The 18,066-nt window shown below is 36.9% G+C and overlaps 2 protein-coding genes across 3 annotated transcripts in view; one reads left to right on the top strand and one right to left on the bottom strand.

The window, feature by feature from the left end:
- Positions 1-88: 88 nt before the first annotated feature.
- LOC148428208 (mitogen-activated protein kinase 12) lies at positions 89-9,417 on the bottom strand. The gene is made up of 12 exons (XM_088406423.1): positions 9,237-9,417; positions 7,461-7,590; positions 5,596-5,654; positions 5,288-5,399; positions 4,110-4,139; positions 3,850-3,897; positions 3,645-3,759; positions 2,310-2,381; positions 2,068-2,147; positions 1,895-1,973; positions 781-954; positions 89-697 (listed from the first exon to the last, which is right to left on the bottom strand). Exons 1-12 carry the CDS (start codon positions 9,368-9,370, stop codon positions 636-638), a joined length of 1,095 nt encoding a protein of 364 aa, XP_088262549.1. The 5' UTR covers positions 9,371-9,417; the 3' UTR covers positions 89-635.
- Positions 9,418-10,697: 1,280 nt separating this feature from the next.
- Positions 10,698-18,066, top strand: part of plxnb1a (plexin b1a) — a 53,270-nt gene continuing 45,901 nt past the window's right edge. Inside the window, exon 1 of one of the 2 annotated variants that reach the window (XR_015864756.1) lies at positions 10,698-10,828. The gene's annotated coding sequence lies outside the window, so the exon portion shown is untranslated. The remainder of the gene's footprint in view (positions 10,829-18,066) is intronic. The other variant, XM_088407798.1, reaches the window with a different exon arrangement.

Genomic DNA, 18,066 nt, shown 5'->3' with positions numbered 1-18,066 from the left:
AATGATAAAAGGAGAGTGATAACGGTTACTCATCGAAAATAACATAAAACAAAAAAACTACATGTTTAAGCAATGAAGACATTTGGAATCATGATTTGTTACTAGTTTAATAATTACAGCCAGTCAAATATTTCATGATGAGGACATTTGATTGCCCGCTTTTAAGCATCATTAAAAGACACTGAAAAGCTCATGTTTGCTTGAATCTTTTTTTTTTTTTGGTTGTTTATATTTTTATTTGTTTGGTCTGTGCCATAGCTCTCAACCATCACATTAATAAAAACAACAAAAAAACATTACAGCAGAGGTAATAAACCAAACAGTCTTATTTGTGATGCAACATATCTCAGTTATTGGCAAGAGAATTTTTGTGTTATATTATATAATACAGAGAAAAATGTGGTATACTGTAATACAAAATTTCCAAATGCAATGCAGAATTTTTTGGATGTCTCAAGCTGTCATCTCTTAAAAGTCTACTAGCTTATTTTGTTTGTACAACTCAGAAAAAAACATAACATTCACATGGGCTTGGTTAGCTTAAATATGTTTTCATTTAACTTCTAGCTGGTGGCAAAAAGGTTAAAAAAAAAAACAGGTAAAATATGGGTAAAAATTACAGACAGATGTTCCTCCTATATGGCTGTCTGACTTGGATCATCCGGGTCAAAAGTCATGATCTCCATGTGGATGAGACCTGAGAGATGAAAAAAAAAAATCACAATTATGATGATATGCCATACACATATACATTAAAAGTCTTCTACAAGTCCAACTTACTCTTCCACTCCGCCACGGTAAGCTCCAGGGTCTCAAAGGAGTCATCGTAAGGCTGAGAGTTGGGCTCGCACTCCGGGTCATGATATTCTGTCAAAAAGGGGTGTGATAAACCCTGTGCGGCTGTCAGCCTTGTGTCCGGATCCAGCAGCAACATGCCCTCCAGTAGCGATACGGCTGCAGGCGTCAAGGTGCAAGAAATAAAAAAGAAATTGTGATTTATTCAGAAGTTAACTGAATACACCAATATTTAGCCCTACTGATTATGTAATATGTACTAATAGATATGTCGTTTAAGGTTGGATTTTCAAATTCTGGCTATATTTAAATATGTGCTTCCCCCCCCAAAATAGTTCACATAAGAATGAAGATTTTTACTGTAATCAGAATTGGTATAAAATATTCAAAAATCGATTTTATAAATTAAAACAAAGAAACAAACAAATCCACACCCTGATGGCTTGTGTGTAATTACTCTACCATTGCACTACCAAGACAACGGTGCTAAATATCACGGCTTTTGTCTTTTTTTGAGTAGTTGATGTGTCAATTATTCGAAATAAAGAATGCAGTAAAAGTTGTGGTCCACACACTGTTTTTGGAGAAAAAAAAAACAATTTTACCAACAATTAAAAGTTAATGAAATGTATAAAGAAAAAAGTTTATTGTATCCATTTGCCATTCAATCTTGCAAAGCAGATTGAAATACGTCACGACGATTCTTTTCACAACTATCTATAAATCGAAGTAAAAATCATTGTCATTCAATTCATTTTTAATTCAAAACCATTTTTATTGAAAATCAATTCTGAATCAATTCGTAGACCCAAAAATCAGAATCCAACCGTAAAACAGTCAAAGATTTCTACCCCTAATATTTATCCGTAAAGCCCCTTTTTTTCCCCTCACAAAACTTTCAAGCAGTTAAAAACAATTAAAAACAAAACAAACAAATAAATAAAAAACTGTTTTTCAAAAAGCCTCTTTCTGCCTACCGTAAATCAAGTTTATGTTTGAGCAAAATTGAAACTACTTAAAACATTTTATTAATATACATCTAATATGTATTCTATAAAATATGTGTCAACAGTTTGGAGTCAAAGAAGATTGAAGCTACCTTTTTCTTCCATGGATGGAAACACTTCTTTGAAGTTGCTCTTCTTCTGCGCAGGAAGACCTTGAACATACGACTGTGCCTGGAAAACAAGTGTTCACATTCCATTAAAAATGTTCACTTGAAGTGGGAGGGGCAGATCTCAACTGGAAAGCACACTAAGGAATTAAACTCACATCTTTACTCTGCATCTTCTCCACCAAATTGGAATCAGGTGTTCCAGTCACGTGGAAGATTTTTTTCAGTTGATCAATACCTGAGCAGGTTAAAAAAAATCTAATTTTACTGTAGGTATTGCAAAACGAATGATAGTAGTTTGGTACGTAGAAAAATTGAATTTCAACACTTTTCACGAAGGAACTTTTTCTTTTTTTGAGGGGTCAAAAGGAGCTGGGATCTGATCTTAGTTTAAGGATACTGTCGTGTCCAGGAAAGAGAACTTTTCCAGTGATCATCTCAGCCAAGATGCAGGCAGCTGACCAGACATCCACTGTGACACACAAAGACAACTATGTTCTTGTGATGTCATTCAAAATGACCTGTTTAACTCTTGTGCAGTATTTTGATCATATTTGAGTCATTTTCTTTCACATCATTCTCACACACTTGCACACTCCTGCTAACGTGATAACTATCGTAAATTTTGCACTATAATCTGCAACTTTTTCTTATGATTTGGATCCTGCAGTTTACAGTCCAGTGTGGCTTATCTGCAGTTTGTTTTAATAGCCACCAGGGGGCAATCCACTGGTAAAGCAAATGTGTATCTGTTCAAGGTAGGGCTGCACAATGAATTGAATTTAATCGCGATCACAGTATTGGATCCCACAATTTTCATTCAGGTGATACTTGGCGATATTAACATTTAAAAAGCAGGCTACCTATATGTCAAACCAAGCAATTTGTTATCCTACCACTAGGTGGCAATGTTTCCCACATGTGTGCATGACAAACGCCTCTGGTTTTCTCACCTTAATATTTTATTTACCATTGGTTGTGAATTTCTCACGTGATTCCTAATATAAACAATGCTAGCTGTCAATTGAGACCTAAAATTGGAATAAAATTGGTCTGAATTGACCTAAAATTATATTTTGACTGCTAATTGAGTAAATTTTACCTAAAAGTAAATACTGTGCTTGATTCTAAGTAGGCTTATTTTTTTCATTGCTTTACAATGAGCAAGTAAGTTAGCTGTGTTGCCCCGTGTGGAAAGTTTTTGCCATTAATTATTTACTTTATTTATTTTAGTTCATTATTATTATTTGCAAGGATCAAGCCTTGAAGCCTTGTTTATATACCGCTTGTTTAAAAAAAGGGGGATAAATAGAGATGTTTGACCAAACAGGATGATTAATTGTGATTAATAATCGTAATTTCAATAGCGACCAGAATAATTGTGATTATTATTTTGGCCATAATCGTGCGGCTCTAGTTCAAGGTGTCAATTTATGAAAATAGATCTGAATTGAAGATAGGATGTTGCTGTAAGCAGGAAGTTAAAAAAATGTTTGAAAAAACACTTCTTTTTGCGTAAACATCCAATGTTATGACTTGCGGTGCCGCTTATACCCCGAAATTTAAGCTAAGTGGTCGTGCCATGTTGCATTTGGACAAGTCGTCACCATCTGGGTGAATTTTCAGCTCCCAAAGTCTTCGTTCAATGCTTTCTCTTTAACGGGAAATAATTTTGATTTTAAGATTGGACAAAATACTGCACAAGGATTAAGAAATCATTGTATCCAAAAGCTACCTGTCTGACTGTAGTGCATCCAATTGAAAATGATCTCTGGAGCTCGGTACCAACGCGTCACCACATAACCAGTCATCTCAGTTTCTGTCTGCCTTGCAAGACCAAAGTCCAATATCTGATGAGATGAAACAAATCATGCATGAAACAAAAACATTGTAAGTCTTGTCTTGGCTGGTCATTTGTTATTGCGTTTACGCAAGCGTACCTTTAGTTCACAGTTCTCATTCACAGCCAGGTTGCCAGGTTTTAAATCCTGAAAACAGAACTACAATTACTTGAAGAACAGTAAAACACACAACTGTCATTGTTGGATAAATACAATAACTAGCAAGTCATACATAAAAAGCTTCATCTTGTTTCATATGTTCTAAGCAATTTTAGCGAGGTAGTACCAGCTTTGATGTATTTATTATCCAGCAAAAATATGCCACTCAGTGCATTATGAGCAATTTTGAAAGTACAAACCCGGTGGATGATGCCAGCAGAATGAATGTACTGAAAAAAAAGGAAACACAAATAAATAAAGTCATATAAAATGATACTGTGTTTGGTTTAAATCCATTTAATTCCCGGATGAGCTATGTAACAAATGTCCGTCTTTGGAAGGCACATTTCATCATATTTATGAATATTTCCTCAAAATAATTCAAGTTTTAATAATATTGGTCTTAAAACATAGCCTTTTCTGTGTAATTCAGTTAGGTTCAGAAAATACAATTTCCCCTAAAGAAATACTAATGCCTCAAACACAACACAATCTTAGAAAAGAATTTTGTTCACAGGTTAACAAAAAGATTTTGTCTTTGCTATATACTGTATATATATATATATGTTGTGTTGTGTTGTGTTTTGTTTCGTTTTGATTTGCTTCCTGAAATGAGTCCCTGACTGAGATTATTTTTTTCAATCGCTAAATAATACCAAATAAAAGACAATAATTAGTTGATAAGCAGTAAATAGGAAAAACATGTTTTGTAATACACTCACATGCAAAATACAATTTTCAGCCAATTATTTATTTACTGGTAGGGATTCGGGAATAATTGATGGAATCATTATTCTAAAAATAAATAAATAAATAAATAACAACCCTAGTTCAGAACATACTTTTCAAAATCAACATTAAATGGATTACACTTGTTCACTGGGGCAAAACCAAGAAAAAATGAAAACATGGAAAATTAAGCAGCTGAAACATAGCGGCATTAGTGAAGAGCAATTCAGTATCTCCTGAGTTGTCAGTTTTGTTAGTAAGGGTCATAAAAATTGTGCATTCAAGCCAGTTTAAACCCTTTGAACCCTACAGACAAAAAGCCATTTTAACAAAGACTTTCGACTTTGAGAAATTGTGGCAGAATGTCAAAGCATTGTTATGGAGTGTTCTACTTCAATGCGTTTTGCCCTTTCCATTTGGACTAATGGACTGGAAATGACATGTGATCTGACCCTTGGTATGCTTGGCATGCTTTTCCTTCACCGTTTAGTGTGAGCGTCCATTTACCATTTCTGAGTGAATGAAAACATTACGTGCCATTTTTCTTTTAGTAAACTGAAAAAAAATCTAGTATTCAGTCTAATACCAAGTATGGATTTTTACTCTGTAAAACCACCTAAAAACCCTTGGATAACACACAGAATCCCACCTTAAGTCCTCTTAGAAGCTGGTAGAACAAATATGTTGTAATGCGATCAGTTAATCGCCGCTTCTTCATGATGTGGCCCAAATCCTGCGCTACAAAGGGCATCACCATATAACTGGATGTTTGTAAAAGGAAAACAAAAATCATATAATTATACAACAAAAGGAACAATATGCAGCCAAAACAAACGTGCGCACACTTGCTCCTAAAAATCATGCTTGAACCTCTCATACATCCATGCACACACAGTCTCAAGGGGTCCCAACAAGCTGCAACAGCTAACAGAAAAATGTGGTTGATTGCTCACTTACAAGGTTTGGAATTTCTCCACAGAGGAATCAGGCGTGAAGACGTTGAGGAGACATATCACCTTTGGCCAGAAGCAGAGAAAAAAAAAAAAAAACAATCTGCTAAGTTTTGCATGTGCGTCTTCATACACACATCCTATGAACGTGGTTATAAACCACAATAAAACACAAACTTTCAGTTCTAATTCAGTTTCATCTCGCAATCTATTCTTTACACTGATCCTTTTCCCAAGGGAAAAGGCATAGTTTTTGCTATAATAGCAGTAAAATGATTGGCTATTTTTTCAGTTTTAGACTAACTATAACCTGTATAAACACTGTAAAAAAGTAATTAACAGTTGTTGAAAGTTGATTTCTATCGCTTTTCCTTTTTTTCAAAAGGGTACAGTTTAGGTATACTTTTCCCATTTTTGTTTATAATAATCTTATTTGTCGTTGGTGTGTCTCTTTCATAGGGGGGTTGCAATATATAATTGAAAACCACTGCTTTACATCATGTGCGGTTCTCTGCATCTTTCATTAATGCGCAAGCTGTGAAAATTGTTTTTCAGCAATGTAACCCCTAGCCAGCACAAAATATTTCTGGATGGGGAAAAAATGATAACAAACACAAAGCTATGTCATCCCTGTTTGAGTTATTTAACCTACAGTATTAGGAGCGGTGCCTGTACATGTTTTTTATTCAGCAAATCTGTGTAGTATCATCTGCTTTATTTCTGACTTGTCTGCCTGGAGAATTTGGGCACTAATGACAATTCTTATCTGTATAAAACAATCAAAGGAAGAAAAGGGGTCACTATAACACAATTTAGCAAGGAATTGTGTCACATTAGAATTAATTTGCTCTTAATTTGAAAAGTTGAACACATTTTACAGCATTAAAAAGCATTAAATTAGGAAAGATTAAATTAGGTCTCCTGATAAAGTGTCACGTACCCCAGGTGCGTTCATGTAACCCCATGAGTACGCGCACCTCTATTTGACAATCATTGCTCTATCCCAGTTTAGGGACATGCACTGATAACCATTCACTCCAACATGGCACAATATAATATAATATCCACAATATAATATCATCATTAGTAAATTGTGCAAATATATTACATGCAATAAAACGAAACCATGAAAATGATTAACAGTGAAATAACATGTATGATGTATTCCTGCATTGCTATTTACTCGCCATATGCTGTATTTCTTTACATTTGTTCCAAGGCGAGATTCATAGAAGCCCAATTTTATTGTTTTTATGCTGGAATAACCATTTGCGCATCATTTTACGATTGAATAAGTATTTCTGTGAGGAAATAATATCTGTAAATTTCTCACAAATGTTTTATGTTTGACATCTTTGACTACTGATCCACATTCTCATAATGTGTTGTATAAACTGTTTCAGTAGGGTACACAGTACTAAGTGTATTTCTTCAGATTTTACTCAGTAAGGATTGAGATCATGCCAAAAGCAAGTTTTTTTTTTTCTATTTTTGCTTGAAAACAATGACATCCAAGAACAATTATGAAGCAATCTCCTCTTTTTTTTTAGTCTTCTTCCCGGATTAGATGCAAAAACCAAGTGGCTATGTACTGCGTCACAAGCAAAAACACTGCATGGACCATACGGGTTCTAACAACAAACAGCACTCCCAGCTTGGCCTGAAGCTCAAATGAGATTATAGGCTTTTGTTGAATGCTCAACAAAGTTTGCTTGTCCTCAAAATTAACTTTGCTTGAATAAGACAAGATGAGGAAAATTGCAGTTGGTGTGGATTGAAACGTACTTTCATCATCCAGCCTTGAGGACTGTACTTGAACTCAAGAATACCCACTTACATAAAGGACTGGAAAAAATAAATAAATAAACATACATTTTCATGATCAATGTGGCGAAGCAGCCGGAGTTCCCGATAAGCTCGTTTGGTGTGGATGAGGGACTGGAAAGGACGATACAGTTTCTTAATGGCCACTTTCTCCTTGGTTCTCTGGTCTATGGCCGAGCTACCGCAAACACATTACAGTTAGAACATTAGAAACAACAACACTACTCTCATTTTCATTTGATGAGAACAATCATTGGCAAGACATGTCACATTCACGGTTACACAGGGTGTATTCATGTTTCCTTTGTTTCTTTTAAACACTTATCCTCATTGAGATCCCAGGTAAACTGAAGCCTATGACGTTTGGCGGGAGATGGGCCACTCACTGGACTGGTCTCCAGCCAATCGCGGGGCACAAATCGAAAAACAAGCGTACGTACTTACGTTCATACCTTGTGAACAATTTTAGGTCTTGAATTAAAGGGGAAGTCAACTCTAAAACTGTGCAACCTCACTTGTAGGAACAATCTGGTTAATATTGTGTTATGGAATATGAAATAAAGAGAAAAATCCATTGTCAACATTGCTGTCGTTTTCCGCAAGAGGAAAACAATGGATTTAGCTGCTTAATTCGTGTGTAGATGTCATGTTATGTAATGTTTTGGGTGGTAATGGAATGTAGCTGGAAAACTGAGGGATTATAAATGAATAGGTGCATCAAGATAAAGGCGATCAGCAGCGAGCTAGGAAGGAACTTGGGCTGCAAGCCAGCGTTGACCAGGAACATCAACTTGGAGGAGAACAAGACTAGCAAGCTGGCGGCAACAAAGACCAGGCAGCTAGCATCGCGCAGAAGAGTCAAGCTAGTGATGAGTTCTAGCGTCGAGATAGTGACATGCTGGAGCTGAAGCCAGGTGTCTTTCACTTTTAAATTCGTACTCCACAAACACAATATTAATCAGAAATGCAGTCTTTAAACTTGTGGGGCTACATAGAACATATTCTGGAAAAAAAATAGGGTTGACGTAACCTTTGAAAAACAACTTGAAATGTCTAATTTTACAGTATATTTTTGGATGTATGATCTGAAAGGCTTCGAAGGAGAAACCTCACCTACAGTTGTGTACATTTGCATTGTGGTTACTATATTTCCCTGCATGAGAGGGGCAAAATGTTGTACACGGTTGCAAACTAGCATTTTGATAAACATTTTTAAATTAATACCTATATTATAGAATGTCGTCCATTTGCCTCATTAGTAGTACTTCAGTGTGGTATATCATTGAGGTAATACTGCCAATAAAAATTGTCAATAAAAAAACTGTATCCATAGAAAGAGAGCATGGTATCCCTGTCAGCTAAGTGCTTCTCTGCTGGTGGAAGAGATTCTTGCTTATCAGTAGACCTGCACTGACTTGCTGACTTGCCTGAGGGGCACAATAGTGCTTCTGTTTGCAGAAGGCAAGATAGCTGCGGGTGCAGCCATCCGATGAGTGGAATGCACACTAAAACATATAGAGCGTCTGCACTGACAATATTCTGGCATGAAGAAGCTTTAATGATGAACTTTGACCATCTATAAATGGAAAGACCAATTGACACGTCAGTTTTATGGAGAGGACTGATGTCACGTTGAATCTATTTGAAATGACACATCGTGCAGTAAATTGTTAGACAATGCATTATTTAATGTTAATTACTTTTTTAGGTCATGTTCCATAATGTTAATCATGGTAAAGACATTTAAATTGATTTAAGCATATGAAGCCAAAGCAACTACTGGGATGTCGATGATATGTCTCACACATCCCATGTGAAACTTACCAAACTGTCCCATAGGCACCAGAGCCAACTGCCCGCAGCGCCGTGTATCTTTGTGGGACTTCCCACGTCGTCTTCTGGATATCCACTCTCTGGAAGCCTGGTCTAACTGGTGAGTCCCTCTGTGGAGAATCCATGACTCAAATGTCCACTCCAACTCGTCTGGTTTGTACACAGTGCGTGAGTGTAACTAGGCAGGTGAGATTGTAGTAAAGGTTGGTGGGAGGAAGGCACGCCTCTTTGCTCATCCGAACCATGCCCACTGATGGCACAAAGCATCTCCTTCCTGTTCTTCTGGAAGGAAAAATAATATAATAATATAATATTCTAATATATATATATATATATATATATATATATATATATTTCTAGTAGGCATCTAGCAGTATGGCATTCGCATTATAATAGTATATAAAAGGGCTAAAAAATTAATAGTGATTTTTAATCAACAGATCAAAACTGTTGAGCTGTATACAAGCCAGCACACGAGGCATAGTTATATTCTGTGTGGAAATACCACACAAAATTTGAAAAACTCCTTTAAAATTAAAATAACTGACAATTTAAGGATTTTAAGTCGCATTAAAAATAAATTAGAAAAAAAAAAGCATTTCGTTTTCGCTAAAAACAAAACTGAAAAAGTTTGGTCAGCAGAGGGCGACTACAAGCACTGAACGTCATCAAGAGGCTCGTTTTTGAAGCAATCAATTCTGGTTCCATTTCATTAGTACGGTAATTGGTAATTTACCATAGTTTACCCTACTTAATTCAATGATTTAATCTCATGCAAATGATCTTGAATAAGCAAAACTGTTGTCCTTTATACTTGTAGTAGTCACCAAGCAGCACAACATATTCAAGTGCTTTACCATTTCGTATTTGGTGGGAATTATCATTCTACAAAAACAATTATATTTTGGTTAAATTTACACGTGGCCACCGAAGCTCATAATAATGATAAGGATAAAATACTCGTGGACAAGACAAAGCTCAAATGCCAGGGTCAGGTAAGTCAAATGTACAAACACATCCGGATGTTACTTTTTCAAAATTAAAGCTCATTTTGGGATCACTGCTTGTTGACCATTCGATTTTAATACAATCATTTTAACAACAACCAACACCATGTTCATAATAGGAACCGTATACGTTGAATTGGGTGACGTAAAAAACTTTTTTTTTTCCTGCGATACGTGGCTTTTGTCATCTGTGATTTTATTTTGGCAGCACAAGGTGTTTCCTGTCCCGCCTCGTCATACTACATATGCCTTTACTCCGCTTCATTCAACTCACTGAGGCAGCATTCAGTGGACACGCAGTTCAACAACCTGCTTGACAAAACGACTTCGCTTTGGTTTATGAGTAAACGCGTGCAATCTTCCACACTTTGGATTAGTTTTCTTACAGTTTAGCAAGCGACCTGTCCTACGCTTGAAGAAGGAACAACCGAAAACAGAACCGACGATTGAGGCGAGAAAGAACCGCAAAGTGTGTTGAGGTGGATCTACTTTACTGTCTCGAGGTGAGAAGTGAGTGAGTCGCTGCGGGTCTCAACATCCTGGACAATCGAGAGATCTTCTTGGCCAAAACTACAGGTAAGTTCACCGCCTACTCAAACAACCAAGACAAAGTTCTTTAAGGAAACAGTAACTTCTCTAATCCGAATTTTCCATTTTCCCACCTCTTGAATCGGAACTGTTTTTTTTCTCCGTGCATGTGGTTCTTTCGTGCACAGTTGTTTGACACTTTATTTGATTTTATTTAGATTTTTTATTTTTGAGTATGCGTTTTCAGATTGACCTCTCAAGACAAACGTCATTGTTCCTGCATCTTTAGCAGTCGTGTGAGCTTGCGCATCTTGTGCATCTTGTGCACACGCAGCAACACATCCCTGGATGGACTCCCTCTTTTGTCAGCTGACAAAGGAATGTGGCAAGCGCGTGCACCAAATGCCAAAAGCCTTATGCCTTATGCCTCGTTCACCTGCTAACAGTGTCTGTGTTGCACATGTGCACAACTGCTCCGCTGACGCCTGTTGAAAACACAGAAATTCCATATAGAAGTTGGCTTGCCGCTTATTGCACTGCACTAAATTAAATCCAAGTCTTCTTTTTAGTTTTACCTTTGCAATGTGTTAAAAATATGAAGCATTCTAATAGTAAGGCGGTCTTAAGTACAAGGAGAGTAACTTCATTCACCTAACATCCTCATACATAACAAACTGCATCACTATTTGTTAGTGGGATTGAAATAACTGTAAGGAGATTTATTGCACGAGCAATTTTTTTGTCTCGCTCTTAATTCCCAATTTAGCAGCTGTTAAGAACTGTGTATTTGGTTGGATACTGTTGTGCCAGGTGTCCAGAATGCTGAAGCTTGTAATAGGCTGTGCCTATAAGCTTTGGGATGAGTTTTTAAGGTCTGAGAAACCCGCACTGTTGGATATAGGGGCACAGAAGTGTAGTTTCAGTTTTAGATGTCAAATCTTGGCTTCATTGCCTACCATGTAGACTCATCAACCAAAAAGATGACAAGGAACAGTCTTCCGACGTTATTTTTATTGAGTTTAAAAGGACTAAAGTTTCCATGTCATCTAAATACAATTTTCCCACTCTTTATTCATAACTTCAAGATGGCACTTTCAGCTTTCACATGCACTAAAAATATTTTTTGGGGGTTTAAAGTGACACAGACTTATGTGTACACACACATGAATCAGTCAGCCAGAGTGTGCTGTCTGGGCGGCTGTGAGGTTGTGCTGTGACACCATGAAGGTTTAAAATAATATTGGAGTACAATTGAGAGCCAGCCAGGGACTGTGACTTCATCCTGGTTACTCAACCTCAGAGGGCTCTTGCGGCATCGGCGTGGAGTTATATGTTGGGGAAAAAAAACAGTATTTTAATTTTTTTCTGGAAAGACACGGGCAAATTGGGAAGCCATAGTCGTCTCACAGGGTGCACCTTCAACAGCCACAATTTCACCCTGCTCAATTTGAACAGTCAACATGGTGAAGAAAATGTTTTCTGTATCAGATTAAGGAGAATAGAGAACCAATCGGAGCAAAGATTTCGTATGCCGCGATCTCGCAAGATTAGAATGCCACCAGATTTCTCATCACTACACAGCACAAGATTTATCTATTTTTGGCTGGTGGTTTTTAAATGGGCCACTCGGGAGAATCCGCTGCTTGTTAAGTCTCAGCTGCTTGTTGATGGTCTGCATTGCAGTAACACACGCCACCAAACGTGGTGAAAACTTCAAAATACATTCTCAGCGGCTAACTTGATTGCTTTACAAGCTGTCGTTCATGGTGCCGCGAGTTGCGGCTATCGATATAAACATCAGATTGTTGTTCAGTAATCACATTCAAATCAGGGCGTTAAAAAAAGGGACTTAATTATCCTGAAATTGTACGGCACCTGTTGCCAGCGTTTAGTACATTGCCTAGCATAAATTAAGCGCTAGCTTGGAGCGGTCCGGATGGAGATAAGTTTTCAAAGAGAGACTGCACACTTTGATGCTGAGAGGCTGATATTTCCCGTTCCTACTGATTGCGTTTGAACATACCAGACTCTGCGTGTTCTGTGGTTTTGGCTGTCTAAAATGAAAGTGTATATTTAGTGGAGATGTGTTGTTTGGTTTTAAGTGTGTAGGGATGTTCTTCACCAAGCAGGAAAAAAAAATAAATCTTTTATTTTTATCTGAATACCAAATTACTAAATAGCTGCACCTCTACAGCAAAGACATGTTGATTACTTTCAAATTTTCGTTTTCCAGTAGAAGTAAAGAATGATAAAAAAAAAATCGGCAGTTAAGACAAAAAGAAGTTTGTTTCCTTTTACGTTTACATTTGAATTCTAGATTATTTTTTTGCCGTATGCACAGGAATTAAAAAAAACATTTTGAAAACTGGAACATTTTTACTCTTACTATGTCTTATCTTGCAAATTTTGCACAAAAAAAATACTGTTTCTTCCTCTTTAGGTGGACCCAATTTCATGGGACAGCTGGTCTCGTGGGGTTTGTGTCTTATGCCTCCAAAATTAATGAGAAAAATCCTTGCATTAAATCAGTAAAAATTAGGCATTTCTGACCAATCAAAAATGTCTTTAAAGAAAGCATCATGTTAATCTACAACCCAAATCTTGCCGACATGATAAAAGTACATAAAGAATGTTAGGAATGGCGGAACTTGACCTTTTAGGCCAATTGTTGTACTCTCTCTTTCTATCTGATGTCTCATTTCTACTTTTTACTCATATACAAAAAAGAGGAAAGCGGTCGAAAGTGAATGAGGATTTGAACATTCAATGTGAAACATTTAAGAGAAGGCAGTGCACAGTTAGTACTTAATAAGGCACTGAAAATTGCAGGGAATCAAATGTCCTTCACTTATGCTGAAATTACCCTCCAATGCACAATTTAGGATTTAATTGTTGGAATTGAAACACCCCCACTCCTTAAAAAAATGTGAGGATGTAAAAGCAATGCCCTTTGTAGCATCATCCTAATTCCTTGTTGCTTCTTTAGACACGAGTGGTAATAGAAATGATTTGAAAAGGCCCAAATGTTTATGGATTATGTCTCCTTTGCAATCGTTGAAAGGATTCCTTCCCCGACATATGCCAACCCCAGAATCTCCTAATCTGCCCTTGTCTCCGCTCCCTCTGCTCAGGGTGTTTCCAGCTTCCAAACATTCTTGGATAGCGGGCCATCTGCTAACCGAGGGTCGCTTCCAGAAGTGCTATATCACATTACCCACTCTTGACTTATTTAAAGGATATGAATAAAACCGTGCATGTTTGCGGCATCATCACGGGTGACTTTTGTGTGAGTTGGACTCAGTCCACGTTCGTCCCGTTTCAGCTGCTTGGATGGCAACCAGATATTTTCACAATAATATGAAAATTGGCTCCTCCTCCTGCGCAGAGGTCTTCACATTATTCCACAGCGCAGTTGTCAATAGGTGGCATGCAGGAAGTGCTTTGGTTACCATCTGGACCTCCAACCCCTTTGACACACTACACACTCAGCGGTAGGCACTTAAACTGGCAGCTGGTCACTGAAAAGTGATGCTCCGCAGCTGAAACGACCAAATTCTAGACCTTTTCTTTGAACCGTAAAAGTATGACCGTAGAAGTATGAACGCAGCAGTCAACTGGCGCTTATAATTTATTCTCGCAAAGTCTGACCGGCTGCCTTTGCGCAGCGCCAATGAATAATGAGGAATCCTAATGCTTTTGAAAAGAGACACTGCGTAAACCCTCCCTTGCATCTGTTCAATCTCAGGTGTCACTGAGGGGCACGCAAAACGTTTTTGTGGTTCATTTACTCTTATGATCTATCTGTATAGTCATGGAATATATTTTGGCTTTGGGGAAAGACAGGCACATTATATAGCCGTTCTGGTGATCGTATTGAATTGGTTTGACCCTACGTGTGCGTTATTGGAATTGTTTTGTGTTGGAATAAAACGTGTCAATATTATGAAAGGGTCATTTCATTTGTCCAAACAGCCTGCTGTGGATGCTGTAAGCAAGTCAATAACTTTGCATCTCTACAGCGTTGCATGCAATAGGGCATGTTGACTGAAGTTAGAGTATTTCGTGAAGGACAGAGGAAATATGCTTTTATTTTCAATTATCTGCACAGGGGATTATTCCAGTCTTCCCTGTGGCTGTCGGCACTTAGTCTGTTTTAAAAAAAAATATATGGTAATACTGATCGGTTCTTCACTTGTCTTAATGGTATTGATGGTCTGTGTTCATCAAGACAAATTGAAGCAGGAGATTTAGTCCTTGAGAAATTATGTGTGTGAAGGACAGTACAATCAAGTATTGGAATACTAAACACAATTTAGGAGAGGGTTACACAATCAACAATGCAATACATGCAAATGAATAGAAATTATGTTAACATTTCTTCCTGATTATCCTGATAGCCACAGGAGTCATTTAAAACGCAATCATATTTTTTAACCATTTTCGGATTTAGGAAATGTAAATACATGGTAAAATGGGATTAGCAATGAAACGTTACACTAAATTTAAAGGGACAGTGTGTAGGTTTTAGACCATTTTTCATTAAAAAGGAAGAAATGAAATGATTGTAAATTTCAAAAACTTGAAATGTGTTCTTGATGACCAACAGTATGTTTTAAATATGTCTCGTTATCCTTAAATGATATTACATGGGTGGTGGCACTCCTCCGGAGGCGGCCATGTTTGTTATAGCGACGGACTATGGTAAATGCAACATGTCCTGCTGTCCGTCAAGAAAAACGGTCTAAATCTTACACACTGTCCCTTTAAGGCTTGACTGATTTGATTTATTTCGCAGAGATTAGTGTTAAGTAATTGACGAAACTCCACTTTCCCACTTTTATTCCCAGCTGCCAAGAAGTTCAAATTATAATTAGAAAAGGATGAAAAAAAAGATTACCAATAGTAGACAATGCACATCACTAAAAGATAAATGTGCTAAAACGTTAAGCAGATTTTTTATAACTAGCAATTTCAGCTTGGCAACATTCAGATTGTAATTTAGTTACTTTTTGAACTACCTCCATTGTAAACAAAAAAATAGGTGTAGAATTAGAATATATCAATATCTCCATTTTGTTTTTTGACGTAAGCGCATATATGCTGTGTTCCCCATGCCACTTTACTCTTCACTTTTTTCTGTGCTTTACAGTTTTTGTGTTTTTTCAAAAATACGTGTTGACTCTCATATATTGATAGTACCATAGATGCAGGGTTAAATAACACTGTTGTAATGCTTTTATAAATTTCTATTGAAATTAAAGCACGTTTTCTCTCTCACATTTTTTTTTTTTGTCTTGTGAGGTGGATTATCAAAACACTCATGTCAAAGCCATGACCAGTTGAAGTTTGAATCTGGCCACTGTGAGATATTCAAAGTTTTTGGGCGTTAACCTAGCAGCCCTGGCAGCAGCAGCTGGTGGTCTTGTACGGCGCATTCTTCTCTTAAGGGTGTTTGCGCTACAGAGGGGTGTGGGAGTGAAGAATTTGCTTTTGCTGGAGCGCTACCATGGCCACAGGTATCACTGGTTAGATAAGGAAATCCCAAAGTCATATTTTCTTCCGCCGTCCATACCACACAAGTAGATAGTAGCTCTAGAAGTTGATTCGGATAGTCACGCCAGTATATCTGCTCCTTTTATTGGACATGGGGCTTTAATGAAGGCTGTGAGGATATTTGGCTGACTGTCACATTGGCAGCCTAATGAATGCCTCCTTTCATGAGCCGCAAGCTTCCATCCACTGTACTTACTTGCAAATCCCCAATAACCTCTCATGCTGACTGTACACAAAGGAGCACGGCGAAAATCACTCACAGATGTAATGTGCGTGGGCGCAGACAGTCATTGTTCAAAGTTTGTCAGCATTTCTTGAATTTCATTTGTGTGATATTTGTAATAATATAATTCTATCATTTATATATAGTATTTATATATAGTTTTCCATAATCTCAAATGTCCATGTGTGAGTGCTTTGCTACTGTTGATTAACGAAATAATTTGTTGTAAAATCAGACTATTTCCACGAAAAATATTGTCTACAATATTGTAAATACCGTACGGTAAAATAAAGAGAAGTTTCCCGCTCGGGTTATGAAAAATCTTTGGTGCATCTGTTGGTCTGACCGCAGTGCCTTCAAATTTCACTTTTCTGTTTGTTCAATCACATTACTGTGCGGTTCTCATTTAATCAGCAAGATAAAGCCATGTTTGTATCTGAATCTAATGCAACATGGGCAAGATTAAACCCTAGCTTTGTAATCCACTTTTCAAAAATAATCTGTTTAGAGCAGAACAGAAGAAAGCATAAGAGGAGGGTGTGGTTCTTTTGTATGGACGCAGCCCTGAGGCCCAACACTTGAGTTTCCCCTTTCTCCGAGCTCCTGTCCTTTACCACTCTCCTTAGAGAGTCTCAGTTCAGACAGTAAGCTACATCTCTGACACAAAACCCTCAAGTAATCATCAAAATCAAGCATAGGTAACTGGTGTCCCGCTCGCAAGCATGCTGCGATTCATTGTCATTATGTGTATTATTTTTTTCAATCAATCAATCAAATCAATCAAATTTATTTGTATGAAGTCATGTTTTTATTGTTGTTATTCTTTTATTGTTGTTTTGTTATTCATTTATATTACTGTATTATTATTTCATACTATTATTAAGGCTGTCTCTATCAATTTTTTTTACAATCCATTATTTTATTGTTTTTTTTTTCTGCTCCAAGTGCATTAAACACTTTTTCTCTCAATTACAGTTTATTTATCAATTATTCGTTTAGTATTGTTCAGTGAGTCAAAAAACAACTAAAGAACAATTAAACAATGTCAAACGAGAGAGATTGATGTCAGACTAACAAACCTTTTTGAAACAGATTTGATATAGATTTATTTAAACTCTTATGGAGTATTTTGACAATTTTTGTCTCATGGTCTTCCACCAAATCAATTTAGCAATAATTAAGCATAACTAAGTTGCTGTGCCATGTGGAAATATGACATGTCGTCACCATCTGGGTGAAATTTCATCTCCCTAGTGTCTTTTCTTTCAACGCTTTCCTATGATGTGAAATAACTTTGATGTAAATATCAAAGGATTGGACAAAATAACACTTGGCGATTTAAAAAAAATAAATAAATAAAATTGCTAATTTTTTGAATAGTCTGACTTTAAAGAAAGAAAAAATGCAAAAACAAATAGCGACATAAACCCGCAATAGAAACATTTATGGACATAAATGAAAACCCTTGATAAAGTTAAGTTTTATATACCGTGTTTTCCACACTATAAGC

Source organism: Hippichthys cyanospilos, chromosome 2 (genome assembly GCF_059441005.1).
Source record: "Hippichthys cyanospilos isolate Australia breed blue-spotted pipefish chromosome 2, RoL_Hcya_1.0, whole genome shotgun sequence".
Classification (NCBI taxonomy): Eukaryota; Metazoa; Chordata; class Actinopteri; order Syngnathiformes; family Syngnathidae; genus Hippichthys; species Hippichthys cyanospilos.
This window is presented reverse-complemented; position numbering and strand designations above follow the sequence as displayed.